This window comes from Mauremys mutica, chromosome 16, assembly GCF_020497125.1.
Source record: "Mauremys mutica isolate MM-2020 ecotype Southern chromosome 16, ASM2049712v1, whole genome shotgun sequence".
NCBI classification, from domain to species: domain Eukaryota; kingdom Metazoa; phylum Chordata; order Testudines; family Geoemydidae; genus Mauremys; species Mauremys mutica.
In genome coordinates this window covers 31,755,498-31,777,076 of record NC_059087.1, presented here as the reverse complement: position 1 = coordinate 31,777,076, position 21,579 = coordinate 31,755,498, and the positions used below count along the sequence as shown (strand labels likewise).

Genomic DNA, 21,579 nt, shown 5'->3' with positions numbered 1-21,579 from the left:
TGTGGAACACGGTGATCTCTACCAACCACATGTGCATGGAACATGGTGAGCTCCAGTGTGTGTAGATGCTGTATGGAAATATTTGTGACCTCTGTGGTGCACATGTGACTAGACAGGGTGACATGTCTGAAACATGGAGTATACATGGGTAGAAGGTGGTGACCTCCAGGAGATGTGTGTAGAATACAGGGAGTACGGGGAGCTCAGAAGTGTACATGTCCAGAATGTGATGACTTGACATTCTCTTGGGTGGGCTGGGGAATAGGGTGTGGACAGGGGAGCCACATATTAATCAGCCATATTTGTTGGCCTCATATTGAGAGCAGTAGCCAATCAGTGCAGAGGGATTTACTGCAGCTAATCAGAGCAGATGTATTTGCATAATTGTAATATATCTACTCAAGAAAGTACAAAGCCCTACGCTGTGATTGCCTAACAATGCTCTGATTGTCAGCCAGTCAGAACACTGGGATTTGCATACTGTACCATGACTGATAAATTACTCTATAGTCATAGAACTCAGAACTCCTCAGCCAATCAGAGTGCAGGGAATCCCCTAATGAGAGAGGAGTGTACAGTTAGAAATCAGGAAGTGCACTTTGATTCCCGTAGGCAATTAGGGATAAGACCTTACCTTACCCATTATCAAAATGCAGCCATCTCTGGGGCAGAACAGGCCAGCTGTCCTTCTAGACATTAGATTCTGCCATGGCCCCTCTTATTTGTCTCCTCTCTAAACTAAACAGCCCGAGATCCTTTCAATCTCTCCTTGTATGGGATTTTCTCCAGGGCTGCAATCGTTTTTGTCATGCCCTGTGCTGACAGGCTGTACACCTCGTCCTGGCTCTGAAAGGGGGAATGTGAGCCCGGGGGAGCAATTAACTTGCCTGGCTGCACCTGGAGGGGGACCAGGCCTTATTAAGGGTGAAGCCTAGCTGGGGAAGGAGCTGGGGGATGACTATAAAGACAGGAAGCTGGCAGCAACGGGGGGCCTGCAGGGAGAGAGGGAAAGGAACTTGGCAGTCTAGGACCAGAGATTGGTGAGACTGTGGGGAAGAAGGATGGCTCCTGCAGGCTGATGGCCTGGGAGAAGACACAGATCTGGAGCAAGCCCTTGTGGCCAGCCCTGACCCAAAGGCAGGCACTGGACCTCTGGGGAGAAGCCCTAGATGGTGCTCAGTGTTACAAAGAGCCCAGAGAGGTGCTGGGGGAGAGGCTTATGGCAGCAAGGAGACCAGGGAGGCAGTGGAAGGTGTTTCAAGGGGGTATTGTGGGGCCCCTTGATGTTGCTATTTAAAAGCCAAGCAGCCTTCCAGGAGTCTGGGGCTAGACAGACCCCTGGAAAATCTTGCACTTTAAGAGTTTTAAAGAAGTAAAATTTGGGTTCTGTTAGTATTTAGCTGTGATTTCTATAAAGGATGAAAACAGCTCTGCTGCTGTTGCTCTGCTTAGCATGGGTTAACCTGGTACCTATCTCTGCCTTCCTGACAACAATTTGGGATCCCTTGAAGAGCGTTGGGGGGGGGGGCAAATATCCCCTCTGCCTTGGCGGTGCCGGTCCTGGTTCAGAGGGCGGATGTGAAATGGCCACTCAACTCAGACTGCACAAAAACTGCCTCTAGCTCAGAGTGCTGGGCAAAGCCAAGGTCTCCAAGGACCCGCACCCACACATGGCCTGACCGTCTCATGCTCCTGAGTTGCCCCCTGACCTGAGAGGAGGGAACCGGGCGGGGGGGAGAGGGACACAGTGTCCCATGGTGGATGGGAAGCCCCATATTCACTTGCGATGCATCACAACAAGCCCACAGGCCTGCTCCCTGCTTCTCCAGACAACTCTGTAGGGGCAAGGTGGCTGATGTGGGCAGGTGACACGGGAACAGGGACTGCAAGTATGGCTTGCTCCTTACCGCGGTCTGGCTGCAGGGCTGGCCCACAACATTTTGGCAGCTGAGGCGGGGAGCTCAAATGATGCCCCCATGTCCTCTTGCTTGGGCCAAAACTCTGAAAGGTCTCAATTCTGCCTTCTTCCTGTTCTACTCCTCTCATCGTACTGCTCTGCTACTTACCCCAATAAAGGAGAATTAACAACTTAAAACGCCTTGTTCAAAAACTTTAAGTAACACTTAACTTTCAAACGCCTGAACAGCAAATGTAACTTTTCTTGTCTGCATAGTAAACATTAGCATTTTTCTTTGTTTGAATAATCAAAGTGCTGCTTTCCGTGCCTTCTTGGCAGGGCTGCCCAGAGGAGGGGGCAAGTGGGGCAATTTGCCCCAGGCCCCGCAGGGGCCCCCACGAGAGTTTTTCGGGGGCCCTGGAGCCGGGTCCTTCACTTGCTCCAGGGGCCCTGGAAAACTCTTGCAGGGCTGGGCCCCCAGAGCTTCTTCTGCTCTGGGTCTTCAGTGGCGGGGGGTCCTTCCACCCCGGGGCGGAAGGACCCCCCGCCGCTGAATTACTGCCGAAGCAGGACCCACCGCCGAAGTGCCGGGTCTTCGGCGGTAATTCGGCGGCGGGTCTTCGGGGCACTTCGGCGGCGGGTCCCGGAGCGGAAGGACCCCCCGCTGCCGAATTACCGCCGTAGCGGGGGCCCCCCGCCGCCGAAGACCCCAGGCCCCCTGAATCCTCTGGGCGGCCCTGCTTCTTGGTTGCAAAGATTTGAACTGCTTCTTGAAGGTCCACAGTCTGGGCCAGCTCATGCTCTACTGAGATGGTTGCAAGGCTGACCAGCCTCTCCTGTGTCATTGTGGAGCGTAGATGTGTTTTTATTAACTTCAGCTTGGAGAAGCTGCGTTCTCCACTGGCCACTGTTACAGGATGGGTTAGAAGTATGTGCAGAGCAACAAAAGCATTTGGAAAGAGGGTGGTCATCTTATTTGTGCACATATATTCCAGAATAGCCTTTGGATTGATCCTGCTGGAATGTATCTTGAAAGGGCTTTCAGTTCATCACCTAAATCACTCGCATCATCATGCACGTCATCATGTGTCAACACTGTCTCTAATGCCCTGCACTGCTGGTGTAGGTCTTCTTCAGGTATAGTGAGGAGTTTTGGAATATCCTACAACATCCCAAATATACTGCTGTGTTCCTTGAGCTGCATGAAATGTTCTTCAACTGACTGTATTACACAATCTAGCACCCGGTTAAAGAATTCAACTTTGAATTGTTGTTTGGGGGTCTCTTATGGGATTATCCCGTGCCTCGTAATCAAAATGTCTTCTTCTTCAGTGACTCTTGTATTCTTGAATGGGTGGGAAAATAGCTTAAGTGTGAAGTTCCTCTGCCAACTTCTGTGCACTCTTCAGAACGTTTTGGAATCCCTCATCTGACTGGTAAGACAGTAGGTCTGACTTTGCTTTGTCCAGTTGTTCCGTTGCTCCAGATATATCAAGGTCAACACCTTGGAGTCTCTTGCTTACAAAGTTTATGTCAAACAGTATGTCATGCCACCAAGGCCGGCTCCAGACCCCAGCGCGCCAAGCGCGCGCTTGGGGCAGCATTTTGCCGGCAGGGCGGCAGGCGGCTCCGGTGGACCTTCTGCAGTCATGCCTGCGGGAGGTCCACCGGAGCTGCGGGACCAGTGGACCTCCCGCAGGCATGACTGCAGAGGGTCCACTGGTACCGCGGCTTCGGTGGACCTCCCGCAGGCATGACTGCAGAGGGTTCGCTGGTCCCGCGGCTCGGGTGGACCTCCCGCAGGCATGCCACCGGAGCTGCGGGACCAGCGGAACCTCCGCAGGCACGTCTGCAAGAGGTCCCCCGGAGCCGCGGGACTGGCGACCGCCAGAGCGCGCCCCGCGGCGCGCCGCCCTGCTTGGGGTGGCGGGATTCCTAGAGCCGCCCCTGCATGCCACAACACTAAGCCCCACAGAAATTTGAAGTTATTAAAGTTTCTGGTGATTCCATTTCCCTCTGCCACTGTTCTCCCATGAACAGTTCCTGTCATAGCATTATCCTCCATAATGGCAACTATGGCATCATCTATCTTCCCAATTTGGTGTTTGATAGGCTTTATCACCTCCACTTGAATTTCCCATCGTGTGGCACTCAGTGGCTTCAGTGTCAGAGAGGATGTTCCCAGATGTTGCTTCAAAATTTGCCATCGATGAGTTGATGCAGAGAAAAATACATAGATGCTTCGAATTACATTAAAAAATTTGGCAGCCTCAGTAGAAGCTGATGCTGCATCGCTGACCACCAAGTTCAATGAATGAGAACTGCATGGGACAAAAAAATCTCGAGGGTTTAACCACTCACATCCTCACTGGGGCCGGAAGGCTCCCCGTAAACATTTGTGTCTCTGTATCTCAGGAGAGCTCCTGCCTGCTTAGATAGAAAAGCTTCCTTTGCTTTCTTTCTTTTTCTGAATGCTGCCCCAGAGGGGCGTTTTCTTCTTTCACTCATGACTGCTGTTCTGTGCCAGCTAGAGTGGCTCTCAACACTCAGTTGAAGGGGACAAATAAGCAGGCTGGTAGCAGGGCCTGAGTGAGGGAAGATCTCAGCGTCTTAAGGGCCTAACTGGCTCCTACTACTTCAGTTGACTGCCTGTTCCCCTCAAGCGGGTTCAGGGAAGCAGCAGGAACCAGGAAGCTCCCTGAGAAGCTGGTGTGAATCAGTCCAGGCTCCCTGGGGGCTCCTCCTCCTCTCTCTCCCTGCAGCTCCTGTTGCTTTCTGTTATTCCCTCTCACCTTTTCTCCTGCCTGCCTGTTATGTCTCTTGTGCCCTCCTTCCTCCAGCACAGCACTCCACCATCTCTGTGCACCAGCAGCAGACACAATTTTCTATGCTCTGGGTTTCTACGCTGTGGGCCCCTCCACAGTCTGGCACCTGAGGCGGCTGCATCAGTTCGCCTCATGGTAAGGCCAGCCCTGTCTGGCTGCTCCAGGCAGCAGCAGAGATGGACAGCAAGTCCCTGGACGCTGATTGTAAGCTCCTTGGGGCAGTGTCTGTACGGAGCCTAGCACCGTGGGGCTTGGGCCATGCTCCTAGGCTCAATGGTAGCAATAGTGAGTGGCAGTGCTGGGGAAGGGTCACTTACGCTCCACGTCGACGGGGCACTCCTCGGCATTGCCCATGTGGCTTTCCTCCTCCGTCATGATGATGTTCTCAATGTCCTTCATGGACAGGTGTTCGCAGAAGGTGTCGTAGAGCAACCGCTTCAGCTCATCCACCGTCAGCTTCTGCATGTCGCACTGTGGCAAGGGGAAGCAGCACACAGACCCCTCAGGGGGGGATTGCAAGAACCGCCCCATGTTCACATGATCTCCCTTGGGCATCATGTGACTTCCAGCTGTGTGTCATGGGGACCAGCGCCTGGCACAGCTGTCACTGATCAGTCACCACCACACACCTCCGGTCACACAGGGAGCACAGCCGCAGCACAGCAGCTGCTGATCTCACATGGGGCAGAGGCCTGGCACCGTGGTCCCCGACACCTGGCCGTCATGCAGTATGTGTGGTGTCATGGCTGTCATGTGACCTAGCCATGGAGGGCAGGGACACATTGACCCCTGTGCTGGCAGTAGGGAGGAAGGGGAGCCAGGGGAGGCCCACGGTGTGATTGACAAGCATGATGGCAATGTCACAGATAGGCAGCTGCCCTGCCAGAGTGATGGCTGGAGCAAAGCTAGACTGTTGTGCCCTACAGTGCACCCCACGTGCGTAGCTAGTGGGATGCATCAGAAGCAGCTGCTTCTCCTCCCCACTTTTTAAAAAAAGCGGCGCCTCACGGGCTCCACTCTGAACGGCCTGCCCGGCTTCCGCCCCACCCCCGCCGATCAGCTGTGTCTCCCAGCTGTGTCTCCCTCCCAGGAGGGAGACAGCTGATCGCGGGGCGGAAGCGGCGCCTGCCGGCCAGCACTGCCAGCAACACGGCCGAAGGAGCCGTGGGGCGGGCGGCTGCGGCAGGCCGGTGCGGAAGCAGCTCGCTCGGACTGCGCCTGGCGGGGCTCGCTGCCTTCTTCCCCCACCCCCCAGGAGGTAGGGCCAGCGCTGAGCTGGGCTGGTGCTGCACACGGCGAGCCCCTCCCAGGCTCTCCTGGTCCTGGGGGCAGCTCCAGCCCCCTCTGCACAGAGAGCCCCGGGGACCCCAGCCCACTCCCATCCCCGGTAACCCCTCCCCAAGCTCCATACCCCGTGTACCCCGTGCCCCTGCCTTTCCCTCCCCTTCACCTCCCCTCATACCTCTGTCCTCTGCCAGCCTCCCTGTACAGCCATGGGGGGGCAGCGTGGCCGGGGGGCGCAGCATGGCCGCAGTGTGACCGGAGGAGCCAGCCAAAGTGGGGAGGGGGCGTGGCGTGGCCGGAGGAGCCGGGGTGTGTGGCCAGAGGAGCCAAGGGGGGGCGCTTTTTTTAGGTTTGCTTGCTCCCCCTGCTGTTAAAACCTGGCTACGCCACTGCACCCCACCAGCCCCTAGTCACACCAGGAGCTCTTTGCTCTTATAGGGCTGGAGTCAATAGGGTGACCAGATGTCCCAATTTTATAGGGAAAGTCACGATTTTTGGGTCTTTTTCTTATATAGGCTGCTATTACCCCCCCACCCCCATCCCAATTTTTCACACTTGCTATCTGGTCACTGTAGGAGTCAGGGGCCCTGAGTCCAGTTTTCTCATCAGGGCCCTGACTGTCTCCTTTTTAGGAGTTGAAGCACAAACAGGAAACCACCCCCAACCAGGAAAATGAAACTAAGCCCTGCCCTGGGTTCTGCCGTGTGAGCGTGCACCAGGTGTGATATGTCCAAGGAGGGCTGATGAGCCACCCAGAGGAGAGGCTCCTGGAGATGCTAAAGATGGGCGAATTGGGCTCCTGGGGAGCAGTGCAAATCAGAAAGAGGCCAGGCTGTACCCTGCTGTAACCCCACTGAGACCAACGGGGCTGGGCCAAAGGTAGGGTTGATCCAGAGGCAGCTGATCGTGTCAAAACAAAGCTAAGTCTCATTAAAGAAGATGCTCCCCTAAGGTGTTTCTCTTGTGAGCAAGGGAGGAGTGGGCATGAGGCAGGCCCATGGCTTGCTCCTTCACTTCTCTGGTGTACAGAAAGTAGACCTGGCTTTACAGAAAGGAGGTGTGGTCAAGGCCAACTCCCTCCCACCCCCAGAATCCCTTCTGAGAAACTTCCAAGTGGGGTTTTCAGCAGACACAGGTGCTGGGGTGGGTGGGTGAGTGAGGGGTCACTGCTGGAGGGGTGGGACGGTGTATGGTAAGGGTGGGCTCATTGATGGGGGGGCATGTGGTGGAGGGAGGGGGTCAGGGCTCTTTGTGGGGGGCTCTCTGGATGGGCTTGTGGCAATTGTCATTGGGGCACAAGGCAGCAGTGTGTCCGTGCTGCACCACAGGCAGGGTAGGAGCAGTGGGGTCAGCACAGGTTCCCTGGGGAGTCACATGAGCATTCTTTGGGCACGTCAGTTGTTACCTCTCCTGCCTCCAGCTGCGTTCCCTGTATCCGCTCCTCCCCCCCTCAGGCTGTCTGCTTACCTGATTGCACTGACCCCATCAGCTGCCCCTTGGTGCTATTTGGAATAGAGAGGGTCCACGTTGGAGCCTGCTGTGGCTGGTACAGGCAGTGGCTGTTTGCTGGGGACCTCGTAAATGAGGAACTCTCATGGGTGCTGTCCTACCAGAGCCTCTTCTCGTGTGATGCATCTGCACGCCCCCCACCCAACCCCGAACACTGGCTGCTCCTTCCATGGGATCAGTCTGTACTTCTTGGCCTGGAGTAACTTTGGGATCTGCTCTCCCTCTATATCCATGACTCCCCTACCCCAGGTTTGGGGATCTCAAGAGGAGGCGTCAGGGCGAAGGGAGGGCGTGGAGAGACCCACAGATGAGGCACCAGTTACCTTCCAGAAGACAGTGTCGAAGTCTGTGCCATGGAACTTCTTGGGGATCCCTGAGGTGGAGAGCTTGGGCCCCAGTAATGTCACAAACTCCTCAAAATCCACTTGCCCATCCCCTGGGAAAGAAAGAGGCAGGAGTTACCTCCCCTGGGTGCAGGTGGGATGCTCACTGGAGCTCTGTCTTCTCTCCCCCTTTGGTGCCCTGTGGATACATTTTCCAGCCAAACCCAAAGTGATTTCAGCCCAAACTGGAACATTGTTTTTATTTAAAAGTTGAATTTCCTTCTGAGAACATCGATAAAATGATTTCCCCATGTTGTCAAACTGGGGCGGGGGGGAAGGGGTCCCCTGTTTTCTGACCCATGCTAATGGTTTGCCCTGGGGGGTGGCAATCACAGACCCCCGGGGCTGCTGATCCAGGGGCTCCATCTCTGGCATGGGGATGTGGCCTGTGTGATTTGCTGGAGGTGGGGTGGGGGGGAATCCTGCCCATTCCCCAGGCCTCGCTGGAGAGATCCACCCCTGTCCCCTCAGTGCTGCCTCTTCCCATCAACCACCAGCAGGGGGCACCAGCACTAGAGGGCCTGTGGAAAGACGGGAACGGGCCAAATCCCTCCCTAGCCTCCCCTCCCCTACCACAAGTCCTATGGGACCCAATAGCTATGGAAGAAGAACTGAAGAGGAGAGAGACAGAGGGTGGTAAAGGGAGAATGGGACAAAAGAAACTTGCAAGAGAATCAGGTGTGGGGGCAGGGAGACTGGTCCTGAACAGAAAGAGATGCTGGGGTATGTGAAAACAAGGGCTTGATTTGCATTGCCCGACACCTGGAACTGTGCAAAGGGGCATGAAATGCTCCCGGTTAGATTGAGTAGCTTTTCCCACCGACTCTGTGCTGGTGCCGGTGAGACTCAGGCCCAGAGCTGGGAGCAGTGGAGATGGGGACTTGCAGAAAGGCAGCAGAGCATGTGAAATAGGAAAGAAAATAGGCTGAACTTGGATGAGAGAGTGAGGAGCTCAGGGCTCAACAGCCCACAAGCACCCTGTGGGGGCAGCCAGGGGGCTGTGAGGCAGGAGCCCAGCTGGCGACAGGGACAGTGAGATTCGTAGGGGTGAGAGTTGGCACAGTTTGAACAGAAAGGTTCATTTTCAGTGAAAAGCTGGCACTTTCCCCAAAATGACTCGTTTTTTCAAGAAAAATCATCGCCACTGTCAAAATATGATTTGTGTTGCGGTAGCGCCTTAGAGCCCCGGCCCTGGCCTGGCGCCTGTTGCGCTAGGCATTGTAGACACCCGGAGCAAAGGGGCCGACCCTGCCCCCAGAACTTACAAGCTGCTGTAAATCTTCTGGGATTTATTTTCAAAAAAGCTCCTGCCCTTCCCTCCCCTTGATATTTTGGGTTGAAATGTTTTCCCAAAGGTTAATTTTTTGATAACCATTTCTGTGGTGTTTTCAATATTCAATTTTAAATAAGTAAATGCAAAATTTTGAATAGATGAAAAATGGGTCAGTTTTGAACCCTTCCGACAGCTTTGAAGTTCTGACAGGGCCGGAGCTCTGCCCAGTGGCTTTTGTGCCCCGCCCCGTCCCCCTGGCTCAAAGGACGCGTGTGTGGTAATGCTCTGTTGCACAGTTCACACAGCAGGGTTGGCTGCTTGTGCCAAACCCTGATTTCCAAATGCAGCCCTGTTAACGGGCCAGATACAGCCTCTGGGCTGGTGCTGGGGAATCCCCCACTGATCAACACAGCACAGAGCATCCATGCTGTGTGGGGACATGCCATTGCATAGCAATATCTGTGGCAGCCGGGAGGGGCGGGCGACATGGGGGACAGAGGCAGGGATAGTGTGAGCCACATGGGCACGATGGATTAAGCCATCGGCACCAAGAGAGGGACCTGGCCAGTCAGTGTGAGCATGGGCTCCTGCCTATCATGTGGCTCGAAGGGTAAGTGAGAAGGAGAGAGCGTGATGCAGAGGAGATGTAAAGAGATGACAGGCAGAAAGATGGGAGGGAAATAGAATGGAGTGAAGGAGAGCGAGACAGCTAGGGCAGAGAAAAAAGAAGAGAGAACAATCCGAGTGAGAGAGACATGAGCAGAGGAGATAGGGAACGATCTCAGCCAGAGATGACCCTCTGTTCATCTTGTGAGAACAACTGATCACCATCCTCCTTTTAATAGCCCTTAACGTATTTGAAGAATGTTATCAGGTTCCCCCCTCAGTCCTCTTTTCTCCAGACTAAACATAACCCTTTTTTTAACCTTCCCTGACATGTCGGGTTTTCTAAACCTTTGATCATTTCTGTAGCTCTCCCACCTGCCTGTACTTTAGACCTGTCCCCAGGACACAGACACTGGGTCAGATTGGCAGAGACCCTGGGGTTTTTTTCACCTTCCTTTGGTGCGTGGGGCATGGATCACTTGCAGGTTTAAACTAGTGTAAATGGTGAATTCTCTGTAACATGAAGTCTTTAAATCATGATTTGAGGACTTCAGTAACTCAGCCAGAGATTAGGGGTCTGTTACAGCAATGGGTGGGTGGGGTTCTAGGTGGCCAGATTTAGGTGATCATGATGGTCCCTTCTGGCCTTAAAGTCTGAGTCTAAGAGTCCTGGTCTGATTGGTTCTCCCTTCGCTGCCCCAGAGCAAGCAGGTATGGAGGTCCCATTAGGGAAGTATGCTTGTGGGCAGCAGGAAGGCCAATACACTGGAGACTAGTGGGCAGTGAGACAGGGCCGCAGCCTCCTTCTGGGACTTGCTAATATCCACCCCAGAGATCTGGGGCCTGTGCCAGCAAAGCCAGGGGGTGCCAGCATTAATGCTCTCCTTTATGCTGGTAACTTCCTTCCGCTGTCTCTGAGAGAGTAGGGCCCTCTCCAGAACTGCAGCCCGCCAGCAGGATCGGACACTCAGAGACAAAAACCCCCAAAGATCACAGGGCTCCCTGAACTGTTGCCAGCAAAGGACAACAAGAAACTCTGATCCCACCTCATTGCTAAGGTTCTGAGACACAATGAAAGGGCTGAGCTGGAGAGCAGAGCCTGGGAGCTTCTGTGACAATGCCGCTGGTGAGCTGGGGATCAGAACCTGGGGAGGGGTTACCGGGGAAGATGGGCCATCTGAGCTTTGGGGATGCTGCAGGAAGAGCACTATTACAAGGGGATGGGAAGCTGGAGCACCAGTATGTTTAACCAGTCCAGAAAGGAAAGATGTTAGCTAACGAGGCCGAGTTTCTTCTAGGAACAGAGTGGTATTTAAACTACCCCCTCCCCATTGTAGCAACCTGCATGGAACTTGGAGGGAGGAGCACAGGGTGCAGGAGGGAACAGTGTGAAGATGCCCCACAAAATCAGTCTGTGTGCACATGGCTGGAATGCCCTTTCTAAATTGTCCTTTTAGTTTTCCGAGTTTGGAGTTCTCACGTGCAACTACCTGGCATGCAGTACATGAAACACGAGTGACATATTTGCCTCCCCCTGTCTCAGTCATAGTTGAACACGGTCTGGCTGCTGGTGGCGAAGGGAACCCTTCAATCCCTGTACAAGCCCGATTGGGCAGGAAACAGAACAGCCCAAATGCAGGGAGTTCAATTTCCGAACCTATCTCAGGGGGCCAAGATCATCCCCAGGCTGTGGGAGGGGGGGATCGGGCATGGCAGGCCACGTGCCATGCTTTTTGAGCGTGCTTCTCTTCCACGTGGGGAGGGATAGCTCAGTGGTTTGAGCATTGGCCTGCTAAACCCAGGATTGTGAGTTCAATCCTTGAGGGGGCCATTTAGGAATTGGGGACAAAAATCTGTCTGGGGGACTAGATGACCTCCTGAGGTCCCTTCCAACCCTGATATTCTATGGTCAGGAAGCCTTTAAAGAGACTAGGGGGTGTTGGAGATGGAGCTGCTGCCCTCCCTGGAATCAGGTGTCTATCCTACACCAGTAGGCCTAGTGCTCAAGACACCATGCATCACCATGAACAAAGCTTTGTGACAAGTCCATCCTGCAGGACAAAGACCTTGGGGATGGATGGGGGGCTGGCTTGGGAGGCCTTTGGAGGGGGAAGGTGTGAAATGAGTTGGGATCTCACAAAACCACCTCCACAACTTGCTGAATTGGCCTTGTTGATGGCATTGAGAGCAAGGAGAGAATGATGTTTGGAGGCTAAACTCCCCTTTCGCCCAGAACTGGACCCCTACAGGGCAGGGCTGACCCACATTGGTGGGGCAGAGCAGTGGGGTGCTTGCCCTGCATGGGTCTGTGCTGTACCTGTCCTGTGGATAAAAAGAACTTTGATCTCCAGTGCTGGCATAAAAATTAATAAGGGAGGGAGCTGGCAGCCTTGCCTGAAGGGCTTTAAAAAGTTAAGAACCCCCCCCCATCCAATAAATTAACATGCTGTTTAAGGTCCCAGATCAGTAAAAGAGCAACAGGTGCAGATTTTAAAGTGATCAAAGGACTGTAAACCTGCCTCTGATCTCCATTACTCTGTGGCCATCTGTACAGTGGAGCTGCTCTAGATTATACCCATGTCAGAGAGATCAGAGTCCAACCCATTGTGTGGAAAAACAAAGGGACTGGTTCTGTCCCTTGCCCCAGCTTCCAAATGCTGCTGTGCTGCTGCATAGGGGATGAAACTCTGCAGCAATGGGCTGGGGGAAAGGCTGCAATGCAGGCATGGTGTAGAATTGCCATAACCAGCCTTATGCAGTGCCCATTGCAAGCCCTGGCACGGAGGGAGCATCTCCATAGCTCACACCTCTATAAGGATTCGGCACTGCTGCAGGCACTGCATAGGCAGCGCTTGGGAGGATTCCATAAATTAGAGCACCCCTTGGGCTGCTCTAATTTCTGATGGGGGCCACAGAGCCCCTGGAGTAGCCCAGAATCTCAAAGCCCCTTCTGAAGGCCCAGCACAAACTCTCATCCCAAGTCCCTCCTTTATTTACTTGACAGGGTGTGGTATATGTGCAATAGACACATGTCTCGCTAGCAGCATGTTCCCTGCAGTCTTTATGTTGCTGTTGGTCTTGGTAACGTTATCACCTTTTGCAAGGAAACAAATCCAGCAGCTCTGGATCTCAGGCCTAAGGCTCTCTGATCCCCTCTAGCTCTCACCGCACCCACGAGATGTCACTGACAGAAGCACAGCTGATCAAAGCCAGTGCAGCAGAGCTGGGCTGGGGCGGTGATGCCCAGCTCTTCCCAGCCTTCGAGAAACAGGCTGCAAATTAGTAGTCACACCAGGTCGTTGAATGCCACTAAACGAAGCTCATATGTCATCACAGCCGCCATGATGATGATGATGATGAATATTTATACTAAGTGTTTATAGTGCATCGTAGAGTACCCAGCTCCTTACAGACACAGAGGCAAAGATATTCTCTACCCCTTCTAACACAGATGAGAGAAGCGATGGCCCAGGAGGAGAGGGAGGGGGAAGTATTTTTGGAAGAGGTGGGTTTTAGGGAGAGACTTGAAGGAGGTGAGAGGTTCCTCCTATTGGGATCCAGGAAGTGGGCGGGCGGAGCCTCCCCCCAGCCTAAGGGAAGGATCCACAGGACCTGGAAGCCAAGCGATTCCGGGGGACAACAAATGAAATAACAGGGACAGGAGTGCGCTCAAAGGGTCAAACATAGGGAACCTGACGGGGAGGTGAGAGGCCCTGCCAGCGTTACAGGGTGGAAGGTGAGCAGGAAGGTGAGGGATTGGGAGGAGAGCTGGGAGTGGCTGGGAAAGCAGAAGACAAGCTCAGAGATGTAGGAGGTCCCACAGGGCTTGGGAGAGGCTGAGTCTGTTGCACTAAAGGGAGCTGATGAGGGTTTCTGGGAAGGATGAGGGTGGCCTTAGAGGCAGTGTGGTGAATAGTCTGGAGGGGACACAGTGAGACTGGGAGGGAGGGCAAAGGCCTGGGGAAGGGGCTCCACCATAAAACAAGCCCAGACTCATGCCACAGAGCTGTCTGGTGCCGGGGGTTCTGCTAGCAAACCGTTAGATAAGGGAAAGTGATGGATCCTTCATGGCAAAAGAGACAGGACTTGACTGTAATGAGTTCCAGGGAATTCTTTTACAAGGCTGCTGGGCACAGACACCCCCTGGAGGTCTCTCTGGTCCTGCAGCTCCCAGTCTGCACTGTCCCGCCCTGGATTCTCCGGTCACAGAAGGGACAGCTGACTCCACTACAGCTCCAGTTTGAGATGTGTGGGAGGGAGAGATGGTGCGACGGGAAACAGAGATCAAACTGCACTCTGGTTCCAATGTTACGCTGGCTGACTGCCTAAATGGACACAGTCCACATGCATGCACACAGATATCTGCATTTCCCCCTCATCCTTGTTACCAAGAGCACTTTAGAAGATTAAATCTGAAAGGGTTTATTGAAATCTAATTTATTGTTCACTGGTCATGTTGCTTATTTTTTCACTGCACTCAGCTTTGACAGTGAAACGACTGTAGGCTGGTCAATTTCATTTCCTGGTTCTGGGGCTGAGCATAGCACTGTGATATTTAGGTTCCCCATGCTGCAGGGGAAGGTGTGCATTTAAAACTGCTTTCAGTAAAAAAAAAATTCCTACAGCTGAAACAGTCCCTTACAGGGCTCAGCAGGGAGGTAGAACCCTAAGCCTTCAGATCCACAGTACAGCGCTCCATCACTTGAAGTAAAGGAGCAATATCATTACCTGGTAGCAGTAGTAGGCTACTTTTCTTGTGATGGACACATCCCGGAAGGCACTGCGGTACACACATTGCCACATCTTACACAAATGTTTCTATTCCTATTAGGATTTTGTAAATCCTGTTGTAAACTCTAAATATTGAGCCTATAACTAGAATCATAGAATAATGGAATATCAGGGTTGGAAGGGACCTCAGGAGGTCATCTAGTCCAACCCCCTACTCAAAGCAGGACCAATTCCCAACTAAATCATCCCAGCCAGGGCTTTGTCTAGCCTGACCTTAAAAACCTCTAAGGAAGCAGATTCCACCACCTCCCTAGGTAACCCATTCCAGTGCTTCACCACCCTACTAGTGAAAAAGTTTTTCCTAATATCCAACCTAAACCTCCCCCACTGCAACTTGAGACCATTACTCCTTGTTCTGTCATCTGCCACCATTGAGAACTAGCTGCCTTCCACCTCTTTAACAAATATTTGAAATGTAAAAGGGCAAGAAGGATCAGGTGCTTGCAATGAGCAGATGGCAGCAAAAATGGAAAATAACTAGAGAAAAGGAGAAGCCCTTGGAATATGGATCAGCTGCATTTCCTTTCCCACTGGCCCAGGTACTCCAAGACAAGAGTGGCGAGCTGACAGCACAGCTCCAGCTCCACTGCGGCAGAGGGCAGAGGCAGTGTGAGTGGCTGCGGAGGAAGGCAGCTCTGGCAGCACGTCCATCCCATACTCAGACAGTTGCAGTCACACTCACACACCTGAGCGTATTTCATTGAGCTGTCACCTTTTACAGCAAAGAGATTATATCCATTCTCAAAGAAAATATTCTCTTTAGCTGGTGACATCAAATCTGTAATAGCTTTGGCAATGTGGCTTGCATTAAGAGTCACGGCAGCGAGACAACGGAGCGCAGGAAGACAGAGGATGGAGCAGTGTAGGAGAGATGGAGAGAAGGAGAGAGATAAGGGAGGAGGAGAATGCTAAGGGGTACGATTCCCCGCTGCAGGATATGTGTCAATGAGAGTTACTATGGGGGATATGAGGGACCCTGAGAGATGGCCAGAGAGCCATGAGAGATGGAGGGATGGAGCCAGTGAATGAGCGGGAGAGAGAAATGGAGAAAGTGAAAGATGAAGAGGTGGCAGGAGAAGGAGCTGGAGAGAAACCCAAAATGAGAAAGATGATGTGAAAGAAAGCTAGCCGGAAAGAGACAGCGAAAGATGGGAGAGAGATGACAGCAATGGTAGGAGAGGGAGTGAGGAATTCAGTGGAGAGAGCGAAGGGGCACTTTGGCAGAGAGGGGTTTGCTTGGGGCAGTGTGATTGCGGTAGTTTGGGGGCATGGGGAGCAGGCTGAGCTGGGTAAATGACGACGCCATGCAGGGGGGCTGGAACAATTTGTATAGAGGGGTGCTGAGAGCCCTTGAACCAAACTGTAATTCCTGGATATAATGGAAACCACTTCAAGCCAGTGGGTGCAGCAGCCTCCCCAGCATCCCTAGTTCCAGCACCTATGACCCCATTTCTGCAGTCTGTGACTCCCTGCTGGCTGAGATGCTGCAGCTACCCAGACCCCAGCGAGGCAGTGAGACATCCTGCCCTGATAGGGAATCAGAATGGGCCACCCGGGAGGGCTTTCCTGGCCCTGCCATCTCTGCTCCTCTGGGCTGGAATCACCCCACAGACACAGGAAGATATGGAGTGTGTGGGGGACAGCATCCTGGAAGGGGGGATGTTTCTGCCTTCTCCCTCCCTGGGAGGGCATCCCCTAGCCTCCCTGGCCACACCTCCTCCCAGTCCAGCCCGGCTCACTCTTGGGGAAGTGCTGGCCTCTTGTGACAGCCCTGGCTTGCTGCCTCCCCGACTGGGCTTTCTGCTTTGCACCCCAGGCCCATGCCTAGCCCCATGTACTGAGAGCAGGGGCACTGGGGACCAGAGGCATCGCCCTCCAAAGGGGAGCGGCTGAAAGAGGAAGAGAGGATGGAGTAGGAAGGAATGTGGGAGAAGTCCCAGGGGAATGAGGGATCTCTGCTGTGCCCCTGCAGGCCTGTCCCAGGAAGGTCCTAGGGTCTGCGGGGCAGCGCCACGCCCAGGGGCAGAAGAGACAGGAGAGATGAGACTTACCATCCATGTCCAGCCGCTGGATGATGACCTCCAGCTCCACCTCATTGGGCATATAGCCCAGGGAGCGCATGGCCGTGCCCAGCTCCTGCTTAGAGATGAAGCCGTTCCCATCCCGGTCGAACACTTTGAAGGCTTCCCTGATCTCTGTGGAGAGGGAGGGGAGTGAGTGTGGCAGCTGGGTTGCCCTGGGGCATTGACTCCCAGGGGGTAGTTCAGACAGGGGTCCGATTCTCCCCACCCCCTCGGCATGGTAGTGATTCTCACTGGGAATGTCTGCTGTCCTGTAGGGATGGGATCTTCAGCTGGAAATGTGCTGCTTAAACTCACAGCATTATCTGTCGAGAGTCGTTTTCCGGCGCCAGTCCCTGAGCACCTCATGATCTCTAACACGTTTATCCTCACACGTTCCCAGGAGGCAGAGCAGAACTATTATCCCCAGTGCAGAGATGAGAAACTGAGGCACAGAGAGACCAAAGCCCAGAGCCTCTAAGGTATTTAGATGCCTAATTCCCATGGTAATCAATGGGAGTTAGGTGACTAAATACCTGTTTGTTGAAAAATAACCAATCTTAAAAATAGCTTTTACAGGCATGATTTTATTGGCTCTGGCCTAATGACGTTGTTACAGTGATGTCTGGAGAGCGGCTCATTCCCTGGTGTTTCAGCATGTTCACTACACCATGCCAGCCGCCAGCTCCAGCCCACGAGCTGCAGCCCTTTGAAAGTGTCTTGTTGCTGTTTAATGGATTCATTTCTAATAACCATGGAGCGAAGCCATCCCTGTTGTGTCTGCACCCTGGGTATTTACTGAGTTCTGAGTGAGCACGTGTCTAAAAAAGGGTTATGTGAATGTTCCAACTGTGAACATCACACGCCGCCTGGATTTGGGGGGAAGCTCTCGCTCCAGACCCAGCTGCTTGAGTTGCAGGGAACAAGGTAGAAAAATTCTACCAATTTAGAATCATAGGGCTAGGAGGGACCACAGGGGTCATCTAGTCTAATTCCCTGCCAAGATACAGGAGTTGTGTCAAAGGCCTGGTCTACACTGGGGGTGAGGGGGAGAGAATAGTGTCGCTGAAGTCGATGTATCTTAGGTCGACTTCTCTCCCGTCCTCACGGCGCGGGGTCGACTGCCGCTGCTCCCCCGTCGACTCCGCTTCCGCCTCTTGCGGCGGTGGAGTACAGGAGTTGACGGCAGAGTGATTGGGGAATCGATTTATCATGTCTACACTAAATGAGATAAATTGATCTCCGATAGATTGATCACTACCCACCGATCCGGCGGGTAGTGTAGACGTACCCTAAACCATCCCAGACAGATGGCTCCAGCCTCCTTTTGAAAGCCTCCAGGGAAGGAGCTTCCATGACCTCCCTGGGCATCTGTTCCGTTGTCCTCTTGTTCTTACAGGTAGGGAGTTTTTCCTGAGATTTCATCTAAATCTGCACTTCTGTACTTTGAACCCATCGCCTTTTGTCTTGCCCTCTGTGGCAAGAGAGGACAACTATTCTCCATCTTTTTTACGGCAGCCTTTCAAGTATTTGAAGACCTGTATCATGTCCCCCGCTTAATCTCCTCTTTTCCAAACTAGATGTAAGCATGGTCTGCTGAATTCTTCCCTGAGAACTAGGTGGGAGGGGGAGATACTTCAAGAGCAAACGGTATTTACATGAGCACACCTACTCTGCTTAGTTATCCAGTAGATAGAGCGCTGTGTTGCTCAAAGTGATCAACTTTGGCTGGTGTTGGGTTACAAAGCACCTTAGTATACTGAATGCAGGGGTAGTGAAATGCTGTTACCAATGTTGGCATTATTGTGAACAAGGAGGGGAGGGCTAGCTCAGTGGTTTGAGCATTAGTCTGCTAAACACAGGGTTGTAAATTCAGTCCTTGAGGGGGCCATTTAGGGATTTGGGGCAAAAAATCTGTCTAGGGATTGGTCCTTCTTTGAGCAGGGGGTTTTGGACATCACTAAGATGACCTCCTGAGGTCCCTTTCAACCCTGATATTCAATGAACTGTGCTTAACCTGTCCTAAATGAGAGGGTGACCCTTGGCTGAAAGGACCTCATTAAGCCAGGGGGTCAGAGGCCTGTGGAAGTAAAAGGGGTGGGGACAGGTGCTCTAGCCAGGAGGTGTGTGGCACCTCCACTAGGGTCCTTTCCAGACTGGTTTAACCCATTCCTCCCCACTGTTCAGATAAAGAGCTGTATAAGCTTCATTAGGAGCCTCTTTACTATTTTAAATAATCAGAACTGAAATCACTTGAGGTGGGGCAGTTTCTGCACAGCCTGCAGAGTTCAGAATTACTAAGGCTGTGGCTACACTTAGCACTTCAAAGCGCTGCCGCGGTAGCGCTGCCGCGGCAGCGCTTTGAAGCGCTAAGTGTAGTCAAAGCGCCAGCGCTGGGAGAGAGCTCTCCCAGCGCTGTCCGTACTCCACCTCCCTGTGGGGAATAATGGACAGCGCTGGGAGCCGCGCTCCCAGCGCTGGGGCTTTGACCACACTGGCACTTTGCAGCGCCACAATTTGCAGCGCTGGAGAGGGTGTGTTTTCACACCCTGCTGCAGCGCTGCAAATTTGTAAGTGTAGCCAAGCCCTAAGAGACTGATGTGCAGAGGTCACAGCAGAGAGGCAAGTAGCAGCAGAAGATGACTCACAGTCAGCTAGTGAATGAGTGGCTGGTGAGGCAGCAGGATCCAGGACTGGTGGGACAGCCAGAGGAGAGGAACTGCAGCTGGCAGGGCGGCCAACCAAAGCAAGTGCTCAGATGCTGAAGCAAGCAAGGTGCCTTCCTCCCTGGGTGGGAGGCAAACACACACAGCTGCGCCTCTAAACCCTGGCGTCCTCACTGACTAAAGGACAACCACTGAGTGGGGTATGGTGAGGGGCAGAGAGGGGCACAGAAAAGGAATTTTTGCTTGTTAGACTCAAGAACATGAGGCAGAAGGCAAAGCCCCAGGCACTCTGGGGTGGGCGTCCTGCTCACAGCTTTATGATTATGAATCCTGCTTGTGGCATTTTCCCTAATTAATGTCGCGTGACTTCCCTCCTTTCATTAAAAGTTAATTTTCAGCACTCAAACTCTGTGCTTGTGAGTGGGGAAGTATTGCCTCCCAGAGGTGCCCGGGGTGGTGTGTAATTTTCCCAGGTTACCAGGCGGGGGCTCGAGCTGGTCCTGTGCTGTGTCGATGGAAAGAAACCCCTAGATATTGAACCCGGCTCTGGTGGCTGCTGGGTCCACCTGGCAGAAGGGTTACATAAACATACCCAGTTCCTTCAACCTTTGCGCATATAGCCTGCATTCCATCTCTTTGAGCATCTTTGTCACTCTCCTCTGGTTCCTTTCCAGTTTCTCTACATCCTTTCTATACACTGGTAACCAAAATTGACACAGTACTGCAGCTGAGGCCTAACCAGTGCCGAGTAGAGTGGCACTATCACCTCCTGTGACTTGAATGCTATGCCTCTGGTAATACAAACTAACATTGCATTTGCTTTTTTTGGCAACAGCATCTCACTGTTGACTCATGTTGAGGATGTGATCCACCAGAGCTCCCAGATCCTTCTCAGTAGTGCTGCTGCCAAGCCAGTTATCCCTGGGCATTTGGTTTTTGTTCCTAAGTGGAGCACCTTACATTTGTCTTTGTTGAATTTTATGTTGTTATCTATAGCCCAGTTCTCCAATTTATCAAGATCCCTCTGAATTTTAGCTCTATCCTCTGAAGTGTTGGCAACCCCCGCCCCCAGCTTTGTGTCATCTGCAAACTCGGTCAGTCTGCTCTCTAGTCTCACATCCATGGCATTAATGAAGATGTTAAACAACACTGGGCCCAGAACAGATCCCTGTGGAACCCCATTTGCAACCTCTGTCCAATCCAACATCATTCCATGAATAGTTACTCTTTGTTTGCAGTTGTTTAACCAATTGTGTATCCACTTAATGGTAGTTCTGCCGAGCCTGAATTTCTCCAGCTCACCTATCAGAATGTCACGTGGGGACTGTGTCAAAACTCCCATGGGTCTTTATTTGTTGATTTTAGAGGGGATGTGTCTGAAAACAGGGCTTATAAGTGAACTAGGTCGCATAATACTTAGAAGTTACAGAGGGCTTCTTGGGTCTGATTCCTGAACTGCACTGTGTTTTAGATTGGGTCCCTAATCTAGAGATTATAAAGCTCTTTTACACAGCGGCATCAGTGGCATTATCTCCATTCTACAGATGGGGAAACTGAGGCACAGAGAGGAGAGGTGACTTGTCTAAGGTCTCTCAGTATGGCCATGTCTGCACTCAGCAGCACTGTAGTGTAGCTTCTTCCTGCAGTGATGGAAGGGGTTTTTCTGTCAATGTAGTTAATACCCCTCCCCAAGCGGTGGTGTCTGGGTCAACAGGAGAATTCTTCTGTCGACCAAGCCACATCCACACCGGGGGTTAGGTCGGCTTAACTATGGTGCTTCACACCCCTGGGCACCATAACCATGTTGCCTAAACTTTTAAGTGGAGCAGGCCTAAGACAGTGGCAGACCTGGGAGTTGAACTCAGCCCTCATGACACCAAGTCAAGCACTGGACCACCGCACTTTTATGCCTAGCCCTTGTACCAGGATCTATTCTGTGTTGTAAGCAGGGCCTCAGGCCATGGCTATCCTAGCGAGCTTACAGCAGTGCAGCTGCACTGATGCGGCTATAAGTGCTCTGTGTAGCCACTCTAATCCTGTTGGCTTAATTACTCCACCCACAGTGAGCAGCGGTAGCTTAAATTGCCATAAATTACATCACACCCCTGAGCGACATAACTTATATTGACTTAAACTGTAGTGTAGCAATAGCCAAAGGCAGCAGCAAAGTTGTCCTGTGTCATGTGACAGACCCAGGTCCAGCAGGACCCATCATTTCAACAGGCAGTGTCAAAGACAAGAGTTCGCAGTGGCAGCTCTCTGCAGATTGGAGGAAGCTGGCATTT

The 21,579-nt window shown here is 52.7% G+C and overlaps 1 protein-coding gene across 1 annotated transcript in view; it reads right to left on the bottom strand.

The window, feature by feature from the left end:
* Window positions 1-21,579, bottom strand: part of CABP7 (calcium binding protein 7) — a 69,940-nt gene that overhangs the window by 813 nt on the left and 47,548 nt on the right. The window contains exons 2-4 of the mRNA XM_044989438.1: window positions 16,620-16,763; window positions 7,839-7,951; window positions 5,040-5,193 (exon numbers count right to left, since the gene is read on the bottom strand). Of these exons, the coding sequence (XP_044845373.1) occupies window positions 5,040-5,193; window positions 7,839-7,951; window positions 16,620-16,763 (411 nt within the window). The remainder of the gene's footprint in view (window positions 1-5,039; window positions 5,194-7,838; window positions 7,952-16,619; window positions 16,764-21,579) is intronic.